The 16,160-nt window shown below is 40.1% G+C and overlaps 1 protein-coding gene across 1 annotated transcript; it reads left to right on the forward strand.

Annotated features, from left to right (window-relative positions):
* Positions 1-3,784: 3,784 nt before the first annotated feature.
* Positions 3,785-8,078, forward strand: LOC115538002 (uncharacterized). The gene is made up of 4 exons (XM_030349828.1): positions 3,785-4,116; positions 6,712-6,852; positions 7,276-7,458; positions 7,685-8,078. The coding sequence occupies exons 1-4, from the start codon at positions 4,104-4,106 to the stop codon at positions 7,981-7,983; spliced, it is 636 nt and encodes a 211-aa protein (XP_030205688.1). The 5' UTR covers positions 3,785-4,103; the 3' UTR covers positions 7,984-8,078.
* The last annotated feature ends 8,082 nt before the right edge of the window (positions 8,079-16,160 follow it).

Here is a 16,160-nt window from a genome sequence, read left to right on the forward strand (position 1 = left end):
TCAGAATTTATGTTCATTGAGCCAAACTTCCACAATAATTAATCTAAAAGTAAAGCTTAAAGATTTCTCTTGAAGACAATTGATATTTCAACATTAATTTTATGATAAAATCCAAAACAAGAACTGAGGAAAGATCAGGTTTTTGATGAGTTGAAATTGAATGACCCCATATTTAGTGAATTATATTACAAATATACCTTGCGCTTATGGCAGAACTTGCTCTCGTCAATGTGGACGATAGCGTTGACTCCACCGATTTTCTGGCCTTTTTCTTTCCTGTGCCTTTTAAGGCTTTTTAGGCAAATTCTTCGCAGTTTTTTAGACATCATTGAGAGTGTTGCAGTGCTTTTAGTGATGCCATCCTGAAGCATGTCTACCTGCCGTAGCTGCAAACCCTGTGCAAATCTACAAAGAAAACAAAGATTTAATCAGAACTGTTTACATAAACAAAGAAAATATGTGCTTGTTTGATCAATCCGTAAGTCTACTTTTGTCACAAAGCTTTTTCTACTGAAAAACTACTGTTGCAACTTGCAACTATAGTTTCAGCTTAAATTGTACAAACATTTCACACTCTGAACCTAGAGCTGTAATCTGTGAAATACTGGAGTTGGAGAAAACCTAAAATGATTACCTGTGAATGTACATCCATGTGAAGAGACTACAGTGTGAGTTTGAGAAAAGAGACTTGGTCCTTACACTTCTCCTCAAACGTCCACATCTTTTACGACGGCACTCCCTGAAAATTGCAAACAAATTGGAAATTTAAATGATGTCTATAAGTTTGACATATACATACATACATTGTCTACAAACTGCTCAGCCTAAAACATTGTGGCAATGTAAATAACCCTTATTGATGATCATGTCATAAATGATAACTTGATCAAATAGATATCTTAAAACTTAAACTAGCTTGATACTACATATCAAGCTACATGCTTCCGGCTATTCGCTGTGTACAAGCTTATTCATCATTTCAATCATGCATTACAAAGGGGTAGGATTAAGTGTATAGTTCTTCCTACTTGTTTCAGGCATATCAATTAAATATATCTATTTATTTATTTATTTATTTTTTGTGAATTGATTTGAACATAATTTTTGTCTATTGTATTTTCATTCTTTTCATTTTGTTTTGTTTTTTTTGATATGTCTGAAATAATAACATTGAATCAATCAAACCATTCATTAGCATTTGATCCATTACTTACATATATTACATTCAAATGGGAATTGTTAATAAGGGCTACCATACAAATATTTCAATATTAGCATTTGTTTTTTTGGGGCGGTGTCACGTTAAAATTGTACCGGGGGCGAAAATTGTACCGGCCTACGTCATCACAACAGATTACGTAAGGGGTTGTCCGTTGCCAGGCAGGTTTCAATTGCGCTCATGTTGCCGAAGACGAAATAATATAATACCGATAACGGATCGCGCTAGATAACACTTGTTTTTACTTTATATTTGTATTGCATTTAATTGTTTAATCGAATTTAGCTAGTAAACTGAGTGTTTAATGTGTTCATAGTCTAGCTAGCTTGTGTTAATTTAATTTCCTTAATTAAATTTAGAGAATAGATTATAGGTAATAGATAGATAATAGATAGAGAGATAGGTAGATAGGTGAGCAGGCATTTACTAACTGTTTTTATTAGGGGTCCAAGCCAACAGGTTGGATCCCTATTGTTTTTGTACGGATTATTATACTTCCTTCGTTTGAAGTGGTACTACAGCCCAAACCGTAAATGGTGCACACAAGCCAATTACATGACTAGATCCAGGTCCGTGAGCTGACGGCAGACGACAAAATCCAGACATGCCGGCCACTAGGTGGCGCTATACCAAGGAATACGCGTTTGGGGCTATAACTCCCACACCGAACCTCCCACAGTCAAAAACTTGTACCCACATATTCACTGGAGTCTGCTGCATCTTTTGACATAGGCCACGCCCATTTGCGTCTATAATCTTTTTTCGCAAAATCGCGAAAACCGCAAAACTGCTGTTTTTTCCCTACTCCTCCCACATTTCTTGACCAATCGACACCAAACTTTGCACACGACATCTTCAGACGCACACGCAAAGGAATCGTGAGACAGTTTTTTGATCCGACCTTCGACGACGAAACGGTAGCGTTTTGAATATTGGTTTATGAGCTAAATTAGACGTGGAAAATCAAAAATCCAAAGAAATCCAAAATTAGACATCGGAACGAGTCCAAATTGTACACACATGTTGGTGCCAACCTTAATGTCGTACGATAAAAATTTCGGATAATTTCGCCATTAGGGGCGCAATAAACGAGGAAATTGTATATCTTCTAATTGGCCAAAGGAATGTTCTTCAAACTCAAGGGAAACCATCAAGGGGCAAACCCGAGTCTATATAGAAAATATGGCCAAGAATTATTAATGTGGGCGGGAGTTATTTGGCAAAGGAAAATTGTCTTTGGAAAATGTCGCCATAGGGCGGCGCCAAAAAACGACGACATTGTCTATCTCCTATTTGGCCAATGGAATGTTTTGAAAACGCGTTTTAGGCTATAACTCCCACACCGAAGCTCCCACAGTCAAAACCTTTATATCCACATGTTGTTCACGGTAGCGTTTTCAATACTTGCTTCGCGTTGTGCCGGCGAAACGCACATTTCTTGTCGCGTTGTGCCGGCGAAATGCACACTTCTTGGACCCCTGCATAACTGCTTGCAGTTCTAGTTATTATTATTCACGTTATCCCCATAACATTTAGCTGTTACTGTGTAGGGAAATAGATAAATACAATGCCATACAATACAAATATAAAGTTAGGAACGCTAATAAATGTAATTTGTAAAATAAGTGTTATCTGTCTTGTCGCGCTCAATGAACGAGTTCGCGAATGTTCAAGAACCTTCCACGTCATTCGACGCGATCCCCCGTTGCGATCGTCTGTTGCCAGGCAGGTTTGGAATGGATTACTATGGATGACGTAGGCCGGTACAATTTTCGCCCCCGGTACAATTTTTAACGTGACAGCACCAAATCCTATGGCCCCAAAATCTGTGTATCTTCCGTTCAATCCATATCCGTTTGGAAATCAAAACACGAAAAACGAAAAGTGACTTTTTAAAAAATCATCCTCGTTGGGATAGCTTGACCAGAAATTCATCACATGTATTTCTCTTTTAAAACATGTATACCGGTGTAATAGTCTCTGTATGAGCTTTTACCAATAATAAAGTCGAGAGAACAGTTTGGGAAAGCTGAGCGGTAGGGAAACCGCCTCCCCTCTGCCGCGTTCCCTCTTTGAAATGAAGGGAGGCGACGAGCTGCAGCGCGGTGGAGGCGCGGAAACTCGCAATAATATCATATTCCAACCTAAAGGGTTGTGCCGATTGCCAAACAACTGATGGGCCCATGAGTTAACAATAATTAATAACATTAGCACACTTACCAGATGTGGAGGTCTGTGGACTGTGTGTAGTAGACCATCTTCATTTTGTGTCTGCAGTTTTTGCATTTCACTTTTCTTTGCAGCAACCTTTTCTTTTGCAACCATGTTATCAACTTGAATGATGTTTTTTTTGACTCCTTGACATTCACTTTTCTCAAAAGTGTTCCCACAAGCGAAGCCATAGCAGGAAATAACTGATGTTACTGGCCCCGATTTGAAAATCTGGCACACTTTTCTGTTATTAGTTCAATATGTGGAGGTACGCTTGATTTTTACATCTAAACACCTCCCACCGCAAAGGTTGGGCTGACTCCCTGGTTGTTGCCTGACTCAATCATAATAATCAAGCGCTTCTACCGTCCGATTGGCTAAGCCGCACCGCCAACTCTGTGCCGTTGAAAGAAGCTATTAGTCCGCGCAAAATAAATTGGATCTTGTCGCTATGGTAAGTATCAACCCTCTCTCAACAGTTATTGTTTTATTTCGAAAGCAGGCGCCATTACTTGTATGTGTGAACCACTTATGTTAGGCCTACCTTTTGTTTCAGTACCAGCATATGATTTTCCATCAGTTAAGTTCGGCGTTGCCTGGAAATATGATGGAAAGGCCTTAGCGCTCTACCCGGGCAAAAGGACAGCGGGGGAATGAAGGAGAAAGCTCCGATATGCCTACTGCTGGTAAGTTGGGTTGACACATTTGTAAAGTTATTGTAATACTCAAACTGTTTCTGGCCGGGCTCGGCAAGAGCTATTACCGTTAGCTTTGCTTAGCTGGGGGTTGACGACGTTATTACCCATAGATAGATATAGAACTAGATGTCTCGTCCACGCTGCTGGCCAATGGAGTTGAACGTCACCACTGGCGGCCATCTTACCACAATAAGCTGCTCACCCGTAACATTGTGTTGGTAGTGGTACATGTACTTTTTAAATAACCATAACTTGCTAAACTTTCAACAGATTTTCAAACGGTTTGGTTTATTATAAACGTCAGAGATGTAGGTATGACGGTACATACTTACGAATAATTGTTAGGTTCTAAGAAAAATAGAATAATGTTCTAAAATAGGTACAAGATTTCCTTTTACAAATATACATCAAGAAAGGCTGCATGTTGAAATCCCCACCCTGTACAGAGATTTATTCATGCAATTATTACCATGTGTTTTCTTATGAAATTATCATTAAACAGAACAGATAGGTGCAATAAATATACACATGCACAAGGTATTCATGTTATTTATGTTAAAGCAATACATGGGTTACTAAAACTCAGCAATCTATTGTGTTGGTAACTTCACTCAAATCTATCTACAGTCTAGTATGCATTTAGACAAATACGATAGAATATGAATATAATATGTGCAACCTTTGTGGTTGTTCAAGACACACTGAAGGCATGATGCCGACATAGGTTTGCAGAGAAATGTATACAATATGCACACTGATGGCCGTTGAAACCCCAGTGTCCATCCTCACGGGAAGGTGTGTGTGTGTGTGTGTGTGTGTGTGTGAGCCTGAATGAAGTTTTAGGTTCTCCAACAGAAAACACAACAGCATACTTTTCAGAATTTGTACAGGCTTCTCCACTTATAATAGGGGTGTGAATCTTTGGCTTCAGACGATTCGATTTTGATTAATGATTCAGTAGGCGATTCGATTCAAGGACAAATATTATATTTTGGAACGATTCGATTCGATTCTGTAAACCACGATTCGATTCAGTAACTTTTAACCAAAATTCTATATCTGTGAAATAAACATGCAATAATGTGACACCCCTTGTCAATTTTACCACTATTCTTTGCGAAGCCAAAATGCTTCCACACTTTGGATTTCAAGTTTGCTGGTGCATTAACAATCTCGCTGCCGCTCTCTGCCATGTTTGAAATGCACCATTAGAGGGTGAGGGAGAAAAAAAACTTGTGGGACTTCCTTGCAAGCTGACTAGCTGATGACAGAGTTACGGATTACCGAGCTGCACTTCACAAAATAAACGTGTAAACTAAGTCTTAAAACATTAATCATGATCGATTCATACGTTTTAAAGCATTTATATCGATTATTGGTGAAGCCAAAGCGATTCATTCTATTTATTTATTTTAGCAGATCGATTTAGTTGAATCGGTAGGACTGACAATCGATTCATCGATTTATCGCATGAATCGTTACACCCCTAACTTATAAGGCGTTTTGTGGCTCTGGACAAAAATATAAAGGTTGCCTACCCCTGGGTGTAGTTTCAATGTTGACAAATGTTTATTCATTCAAGTGTATGAGTGACAGAGAAAGTGAGGTAGCCAGTGGTTTTCAAACTTTTTAACAATGAGTACCCCCTCAGAAAATATTTGTCTCTTCAAGTACTGTACCACCATTGTGACTAACATTGACCCACAGTCACATGGCTTGTGAAGGGCAAAGTGTTGTAGCCTTACTGTTACTGTTCGTCACTTTACTTCACGCTGCTACAGTTGCAGCTTGAAGTCGTGCTGGTATTAAAAAATATTGTGAAGGTATTAAAAAAGGTAGTAAATTCAACTCAAGAATCTTTGTATAAACCCTCCCAATGACACTGATCTACTACCACTAATATGTAACGTAACGTCTGACTGGTAAGAGTCGTCCCTCCAGAGGTGCCTGTTGAGCCAGCGGTGCACCCAATTAGTGTTGCGAAGATTTAGAGAATTTGTGCGATGTGATTATGGTGACCAATATTGCGATTTACGATGCAATATATAAAAAGGAATTATGATTGTACTGGCTTGGTTTTCAAGGAAAATGTGAGAATTGATAGTTTTAAAACCTGTATATCTCAATTTAAAACATACACATATAAATAATCAAAATATGAATGTATAAAAGCTTGTACTATAGGCTAATGCCTTTAATGTGTGAAAGCCTTTATGTGTGTGAAAGTGATTCCACAGTGATAATGCCCTTTTGTCCTGTCTCTAAATTTCTTTATTTATAACATGCACTTCATTTGCTGTTTAACAATGCTAAATGTATTGTTTATAACCAACAATTTCTTGTGTGATTTTGGACACCAATAACATTAATATAGCCATCTGGTGCATTCATTTTGATGCATCAACTTCTGTCAGTAACCATCATTTTCCGTTGTGTGTCCTGATAATTCACCTATGACAAAGGATAGTAGTATGCCAAAACTGGGTAATACATGTATAGTTCATACCATTGTACAAAAGTTAACATGTTAAATTTTCCTACAAGTTTTGACTTGTTTATTCTATTTTTTATCCTATTTTGCAGTTAGTAATATCGAAAATTTTCAACCACACAAAGTGCAATGGAAGAAAAGGTCGGAAGAGCTGCAGTCCCGAATCAATGAGCTGGAGGAGGAGAATGCTTTGCTCAAGCAGCAGCTTGAGCAAAGGCCTTCAGCAAATCAAGGTTAGTAAAGCTGGAGTAAAGTTTTACTTAAGGACTTTCAAGAATGTATGTGGCTTCACTAGAATTTTACAACAATATACCACAACAATATTGGGGTTCACCCATCGTATGAGGGTCACTCTATGTCACAACGTCTGATAGACATATGAGCATATAAGCTCACATCGTGTAGCGACAGTACCTTTAGACTTTGTCTCACTCCGTTTTTCAAGGAAATCATGTCATTCAGATCTTCCTGAGTGGAAGCTAGCTTAACCCCACCTCCTTTACAGCCACCCCCTTCCCGACTATCAGCCGTCAGAACCTTGGTCAGAACGTATTTTTCGAAATTGTGCAGTGGGAGAAGTTATGCTGAGACAGGGGGTAAAGTTGTACTTTAAGGTTGTTTTAAGTTTTATTTTTCTGCTTTTTGTCATTTCTCAGGTGAGAAAATGGACAACACTGCCACCGACCCAGAGTCAGACACTGACTCGAGTTCCAACTCCAGCACTGACTCCACCGATTCCAGGAGCAGTGATACAAGCTCTTCCTCCTCTGATGGCCGCAAGAAAAAGAGGAGGCACAAAAAGAAGAGCAAAAAGGCTTCAAAGAACAAAGGACTTCGAGGTAAAGTAAAATATAGAGTTGTGCTGTATTTCTTTAGGTTTGGAAATTAAATATAGTGTATACAGCTTAGGGCAGAATTATTAGCACCCCTATGAAAATTTCATTTTTCTAAAAGTACATACTAACCCTTACCCTGCAACTAAGACAAACCACAACCATCTTTGGGGAGAAGTAAACTGTATATATATTAGTGTTTTATTGTTGTTAATTTATTTTCCATTTTCAGTGACAACAATATCGGATGTTGTTAAAAGGTACCGCTGGGTCCTTAAACTAATTCAAAAAGGACGCAAGATGTCGAGGGCATTCCTGAAGGCACGTGTTTCTAGAAATGCAGTTAAAGACACCGCAGCAATCGCGGAGCTCTACATTGCAGAGAGGAGTGTCCTGGATGGAATCAAAGGCGAACAGAGGCTCCTTCATTTAGCAAAGCTCTGCCAGTCCAAAATTGTTGGAGAACTTGCCCTTAAAATTGAAGAGCTGAAGAGGAAAAAAAAACTCATACCATTCTCCAAAAAGGGTTAAAGGGACAGGGGTGAAAGGAGAGAGTTTTTTTAATTAAACGATAAATCCTGTGTAAAATGGATCTGGGATATGTTTAATATGATAATGAGATGGGATGTTCGTTTGGGAGCAAAAAACCACATGCAGACGCATTCTTAAGTTGGCTGTTTTTAGCCGATTCTACCAAAACCCTATAAGCTTGGAACGATGTCTCGTGGTAAAAACAAAATCGCTATTTTAAACAGTTTAAAAGGCTAGAAATAGCCCGACACTTCTTTGGTAGTATAGTAAGGGTCTTAAAATATAAAACGATTTTAAATACAAGATGGTGTCGATGGGTGAACTTCTGATGGTATTGTGTGCTTAAAATATCATTTTTAATAAACAATCTGTACACTTACAAAGTTATCAATGCCTCGTTTTATATTTTAAGACCCTTATTATACTACCAAAGAAGTGTCGGGCTACTTCTATCCTTTTAAGTGGTTTAAAATAGCAATTTTGTTTTTACCACGATACTTGCCCCCATCTTTCCAAGTTTATAGCGTTTTGGTAGAATCGGCTAAAAACAGCCAACTTAAGAATGCGTCTACATTCACTTTTTTGCTCCCATATGAACATCCCATTTCGTTATCATGTAAAACATATCCCAGATCCATTTTACACCGGATTTATCCTTTATTTTTTTTTATTTTTTTTAAAAGTTCAAAGTAAGCCTGGTTGAAGTTCTTTGACTTACTATAAATGTACATTGCCCTTTGAACTCTTCGCCTTTGAACCACAATTTCTGATTACGTTTAGTTATTTATTTTCAAATAATAAAGTTGTTTTCCGTGTCTGATATCCTGCTTATGTTTTGTTTATTTCACTTTGTGGTCATCCAGTGTTACTGATTAGTTTTGCAAAACTTTTTTTCTATTTTGTACTGTTACTAGTCTGTAGACTACTGTTCTCAACTGTTTTCACTTTAATTTGACAGTCCTAAGACCTGTCTACTAATGCTTAATTGAATATCGACTGATAGTTTGTTGATCATCAACAGATAGTCAACTATTTTCTCTGTTTTGCTCTGTTAATAGCTTGTAGACACTAAACTGTTTTCACTTTAATTTGACAGTCCTAAGACCTGTCTACTAATGCTTAATTGAATATCGACTGATAGTTTGTTGATCATCAACAGATAGTCAACTATTTTCTCTGTTTTGCTCTGTTAATAGCTTGTAGACACTAAACTGTTTTCACTTTAATTTGACAGTCCTAAGACCTGTCTACTAATGCTTAATTGAATATCGACTGATAGTTTGTTGAGAATCAACTGATAGTCAACTATTTTCTCTGTTTTGCTCTGTTAATAGCTTGTAGACACTAAACTGTTTTCACTTTAATTTGACAGTCCTAAGACCTCGTCTACTAATACTTAGGTTGAATATCGACTGATAGTTTGTTGATAATCAACTGATAGTCAACTAATTTCTCTGTTTTGCTCTGTTAATAGTGTGTAGACACTAAACTGTTTTCACTTTAATTTGACAGTCCTAAGACCTGCTCTACTAATGCTTAATTGAATATCGACTGATAGTTAGTTGAGAATCAACTATTTTCTCTGTGTTGCTCTGTTAATAGTTTGCACACACTAAACTGTTTTCACTTTAATTTGACAGTCCTAAGAACTGTCTACTATATGCTTAATTGAATATCGACTGATAGTTTGTTGAGAATCAACTGATAGGTCAACTATTTTCTCTGTTTTGCTCTGTTAATAGTGTGTAGACACTAAACTGTTTTCACTTTAATTTGACAGTCCTAAGACCTCTCTACTAATGCTTAGTTGAATATTGACTGATAGTTTGTCGACAGTCATATGACAATGAACAGTGTGTCACCTACACAGGGTGCCTATTGATTGATAAAATATTCTCATCTTTATTTTGCAATGAACATATATGATCAACAGAGGGTTGAATGTTCGTTCATTAGATGTGTTCCTTGTGAGTGGAGGAAAGTTGATCCATATGAAACGTAAGTTGAGAATTGGTTAATAACAGCAGTTGATAGTCAACTTACTAGAGTTGACACTCAACTGATAGTTGAATATTTGTAAAGAACAGGTAGTAAAAAGCACAATGTCTGTTGCAGACTGTTTTTGTAAAAATAAATGAACAAAATAAAAATATACTATAGTTAACTAACACTTAGTTGAATGCATGTTACATATTTGTTGACAAGCTCTGTAGAGTATCAACTAACTCACTGTTGAATATCAACTAAACACCAGCTAATAGTGCAACGTGTAGTTAACTTAGTTAGTTGAATGCTTGTTTCTTATCTGTTGAAAGCTTTGTTGATTATCAACTAACCATCTACTAATAATGCAACTAATAGTTAACTGACAGTTAGTTGAATGCATGCTACGTGTACAAAACAACATCTACTAATAGCGCAACTTATAGTTAACAGACAGTTAGTTGAATCCATGTTTCTTATCTGTTGAACAAGCTCTGTCAATATATCAACTAACCATCTACTAATAGTGCAACTTATAGTTAACCTTAGTTAGTTGAATACATGTTGCTTATCAGTTGAGATAGTTCGGTTGAATGTCAACTCATTCACTGTTGACATGCAACTGAATATCTACTGATGGCTTGTTGAGTGTCAACAGTGGACTATCAAACTAAAGTGTTACCATTTTTTTGATCAGTGTTGGGTAGCTGAGGTCGTTGCTATAGAGACCATGTCCGTCCGCTTTGTTTGACAACTGGCAGAGCAACCCTATCTCATCAAAATTACGTTCCCAGAGAACTATTCGTCATTCTCAATTACGTTTGTCTGAAAAACGTATTTTGTCCGTGATTACGTTTTATTGAACATATCGCAAATACGAATTTGTTCTCAGCCTATTTTTTGCCATTTATTTACCTCTAGGATTATGTTTGGTTGAAACGTATCCCAGATATGTTAAATGTCAACATATCAAACATTATTGTCATTAAGGCATATTCCCCGAACGTTTCATTGAACGTATTTCGTCCCTGATTAGGTCTTATTGAACATATTGCAAATAGGTTTGTTCTCAACATATTTGTTGTTATTTATTTAGGCTCCCTCTTGGATAGTTTACATTAAATTGAAACATATCCTCAATAGGCTACGTTAAACATCGATAACATATTATTGTCATTAAGGTATAGCCTATAGCCTACATCTCGGGGTAGCCTACGTTTGATTGTAATGTTAATAGTCCTACGTTATGTCACAAGTGGCAACCCAGGCGTCAAAAGCATACGCTGACAGTGTACGTTTTCTTGAACACACTGACGCCTTGCACAGGCCCTGGCCATCTCCTACCACCTGCAGGAAGCTCCCTGTGGCGTAGAATCGGAGGGCGGCCAAGAGCTGCACTTGCGGTGTGAGCGCAAAGCTCCTCCTTGTAGCACGTCTGAGGTCTTGCCTGATCGCCCCAAGCAGCTGTCTGATGGCCTCCCTGGGCAGCCTGTAGCGCTGTATGACTGCTGCGTCAGTGTAGGACCTCGAGGGAGGTTGGGGCAGCCGAGGTGGACTGGTGGGCGATCCTGGGTTCATCATCCTCCTGCCATTGCTCACGTGAAGGATCTCCCTCTTCCGGGATACCCGCATGGATATCCATTCCCCCGGGATGCCGCGGGAGGCAGAGAAGCCTATGATGGCCATGGCTCGCTCTTCCTCGTCGTTGAGGGCCTGCGCCGTGTTCACCCCCGCACCAGTCAAATTAGTTTGCTGTCGACATTCAGACGCTTTCTTTTCGTTAGACTTACAAAGTCTTGCCATTTTTTCGGACATCCACATCGGACCTAGTGATGCCAGTGAGCGCAGTCATTCTCTCTGCTATTTCTCCCCACTTCTTAATTTTTTGCTTGTTGGTGTGGGCACCTTTGAAGCGGTCAAATAATAAGCCTTGGCCTCCACCTCCTCCAGCAGAATGTTAAGCTCTTCTGCCTTAAACAAAGACCTCCTCTTTCTCCCTTTCTCCGCCATTTTCTAGAGGCCTTACCCTTTTTCCGGAGGGTCTTTTATAGCCAATCAAATGATCAATCAAGGAAACTTTATGCGGAATCAGATTAAGTCGGCTCTCTTTGCTGCGCAAAGCATGTTTCAGAAATCAGCCCATTAAGATAAATGTAGTTGTCACACAAGCTATTTTTAATTTTTTGTCATATGGAATTATTTCAGGGGGGAAAATGCCGTGAAAACGCACAGTGCATTCAGGGATTAGGACTGATATATGTCGGCTTAAGCCTAATCAATTGTGTTTTAATGTCTTTAGCATTTATATAATTGTAGTCTATTTTTTTCGTAGGCTACTCTGCTGTTTTCCTTGATGGGGAGATATTTTAACCCTTTTTAACACAATTTTCCTGCGACATTCCTGCGTCTCCCCCTCCTACGGAGCCCATTTCAGCACCGTGTCGGTAGACAGTTACAATCCTACGACGTCGTTAGCGCAGTGCATCTTGCAATTTTTTCAGCTGACCTTATCACCCTCTGCAGCCTTTTCCTGTCAGCCACTGCAGGGCTGTACGCTTACTTTTTAAAATGGTAGCACTGGTGCTAGCATATAACTATATGAACAGAATAGGACGTGTACTGTATATACAAAAGTAACACAATATGACAAACAACAAATTTAACAACAATAAAGTGACAATGCACATATTAAATAGTAAAGTGACTATGAGAGCCTCTTTTAAAACATCAGCAGACAGAAGTGGTGAACACATTCAACAAAATTAAGTAATTATTACAAATTAGACAATATAGACTTCTTGGATTGGTCGTAGACCAGCCAATTGAACGTTTTTAACCACTGGGGGTTAAACCTGTACGTTTTCCCGTTGGCCGAGACGGAATCATGGGTGGAGTCGGGTTCGTCCGAAGGTGCCGGTTCCGTGCTTGTGGTCGCCGAGTCAATCTCTTCCATACGTGGATTTTTTTCCAAGTTTCCATCTTTATTTGATGAAGAACTTCCGAATACAGAGAAATACCTTTTCATTTTTCTCTTTTGCTTAAAAAGGAAATTTCCCGCGACCGTTACAAAGCCTCTTCCTCAATGTGCGAATGTTCTGGAAATTTTGTTTTTTTGTAGTTCAGCGGAACTGGCGAGCCTATAATTCAAAATACATTTCCCTACATGCATCGCTCCCATCATGCTCCCACACACTCGCCCTTAGCAGTGCCATTGAAAGTCGTACAGAAAGACGTATTTTTTTTCGGCACGGGTCCTTCTCACCCTTTCGCACCGGTGCGAGTGGACTTATCTTCGCACGTTATATATTTTAATAGCAAATGCGATCAAAACTGTCGCACTGTACAGCCCTGCACTGTACAGCCAGCATACCACACAGTGATGGAGAAGGCCAGCACACTCTCGATGGTGGAGCGGTAAAAGGTCACCAGCAGCTTCTCCTCCAGTTTGTTTCTCTTGAGTACCCTCAGGAAGTGGAGTCGTTGTTGGGCCTTCTTCACCACCGCTGATGTGTTAGCTGACCAGGATATGTCCTCAGAGATGTGAGTTCCCAGGAACTTGAAGGTGGAGACTCTCTCCACACAGTCACCATTTATGTGGAGAGGGGCGGGGTCAGCTCTGTGACGCCTGAAATCCATTATTACCTCCTTTGTTTTTATTGTGTTAAGGGTCAGGTTGTTTGCAGCACACCACTCCACCAGCCGCTGCACCTCATCCCTATAGGCCGACTCGTCTCCTCCGGTTATGAGCCCCACCACAGTCATATCATCCGTGAATTTGACTACTGTGTTGGTGGGGTGGGTGGGAGTACAGTCATGAGTGTAGATGGCATACAGGAGTGGGCTCAGCACGCAGCCCTGTGGAGAACCCGTACTGAGCATGAGGGTGGAGGAGCTGTGGGTGCCAATTTTAACAGACTGCGGACGATTTGTAAGAAAGTCTTTCATCCAGGCACAGGTGGCGGGGGGGAAGTCCAGGGCAGCTAGCTTGCTCACAAGGATGTAAGGGATGATGGTATTAAAGGCCGAGCAGCAGTCGACGAAGAGCATCCTTACGGAGGTCCCCGGGTGTTCCAGGTGGCTGAGTGCAGTGTGGAGGGCTGTAGAGATGGCATCATCAGTTGAACGGTTTGCTTTGTATGCAAATTGGAATGGGTCAAAGGTTGAAGGGAGGCATTCTTTGATGTGATGAGTCATAAGCCTCTCAAAACATTTTGCAACCACTGGTGTTAGTGCAATGGGTCTGTAGTCACTGAGGTTATTGATAGTTGAATTTTTGGGGACAGGGATTATGGTAGCCGACTTGAGACATGGTGGGACGATGGCATGTGTCAGGGACAAGTTGAAGATCTTAGTGAAGACCACTGCCAGCTGATCAGCACAAGCTTTGATTACTTCGCCAGGCACTCCATCAGGTCCAGTGGCTTTTCTTGTGTTCACTGACCTGAATACACGACTCACTTGATGTTCCTGGATAGTGAGTATAATATAGAACGCATCCCAGACAGCAAAATAGTGTTGAATCAACGGTGAATCAACCTCCGCATTTTCACCAAAACATGTTGATCAGCGTTGAGACCGGGCGTCGATTCAACGTCAGTTGCTCATACTGTCCATCGTCGATTCAACGTTGAATGGGAGACGAACGACGACGGCGCGTCGATCCCTTTTCAACCTTTATTCAACTAGTGATTATGGTCGAATTTAGGTCGATTCAACGGCAGTTTGCTCATACTGTTCCAGGTCGATTCAACGTTGAATGGAAGGCGACCGACGACGGAGCGTCGACCCCCTTTTCAAACCTTTATTCAACTAGTGATTATGGTAGAATTTTGGTCGATGTTGGTTCTTCACTCACTGATTTATTTAAAGGACATCATGATATGACTCTACAATTAAATTAGGATTTTTAGGCTACTGAATCTCCTTCAAGGCTCTAATGAATATATGAATACACAGAACATAGGCTATTGTTGTCAAACATATTGTAGCGGCGGCCAAGAAAAGCACAGTCAGGCTTTATTTAACTGTAGTTCTGCGCCCCGTACACCCCTCGACGCAGACTACTTTTATTAAAATCCTCTCACATAGAGCACCCAACAAACAAACATGACACAACAACGGTGGCGACAATAATGAACAACACAACGTGATAACCGAACACGAACAACCCAAACCCAATTAACCCTACTTATTCTAACGAATATAATTATTATTTACACACACACATTCATTCATGGTCGAGGATCCTGCGGCGCCTGAAAATAATAGAGGAATATTAAAGGCCCACTATGCAACTTTTTTAGCTAAAATTACATTAAGTATGCAGGTTGAGAGTTATGCTGATGGTTCTGCATCCATTTCTTGGTCGATTGGTGGGTGTGTCATTTACCCATGTCGCCTCTCCAGTGAAAAAGCGCATATGCAACTTGCTCTGTTCGGACCGACACAATCCGGATGTGACGCAGCGGAAGTATCCTCGAAAATGTAGTCAGATTGTAGTTTCGCAAATGCTTTACGGCACAGACACACACCCAAACATGGCACCGGCTAGATATAAACAGCCAGTTGCGAGGCAATTGTTGCATTCATCATGGATCAATCGACTGATAAGGGACCCAAGAGGCGACCGTCGACGGAACAAAAGAAGAATGGACCAGAAAAGAGATCAGACACGAGTGAAAGGGGAACTATGCAACTTTTTTGGCTTGATTTACCTTAATATAACAGGCTAAGAGTCATTGCGATGGTTCTATTATACATTTTTGTTCGATTGTTCGTTGTTTCGACTCACCCTTGCGCATCTTGGCGGAGAAAAGGAATATGTTTCTGCCGGCGACCCGCCGCCCACTCTCGCGGGAGTCTCGGGTCTCGCGAAGTAACGAATTGCTTTACGGCACAGACCCCCAAACACGGAACCGGCTCGATATAAACACAAGTCACTAAGGGATTGTTATATTCATCATAGATCAGCCGAGAGACAGAGAAGCCCAATGTCGGAGGAACAGAAGAAGAGAAAAGGGAGACTGACCGGCAGAGAGGCCAGACACGAGTAAACGTTGGGCAAGCTTTTCAGGAATAGCGTGAACTGAAAGAAAAAGAAGACTGCAAATCAGACGCCGACTCGGCCGTGTTGCTTTTGAAATTGAAAGTACCCTTGGGTGGCCTTTGTCTTCGTGGTATTCTTGATGTTGATA

The sequence above is a fragment of the Gadus morhua genome, unplaced genomic scaffold (genome assembly GCF_902167405.1).
Source record: "Gadus morhua unplaced genomic scaffold, gadMor3.0, whole genome shotgun sequence".
Taxonomy (NCBI): Eukaryota; Metazoa; Chordata; class Actinopteri; order Gadiformes; family Gadidae; genus Gadus; species Gadus morhua.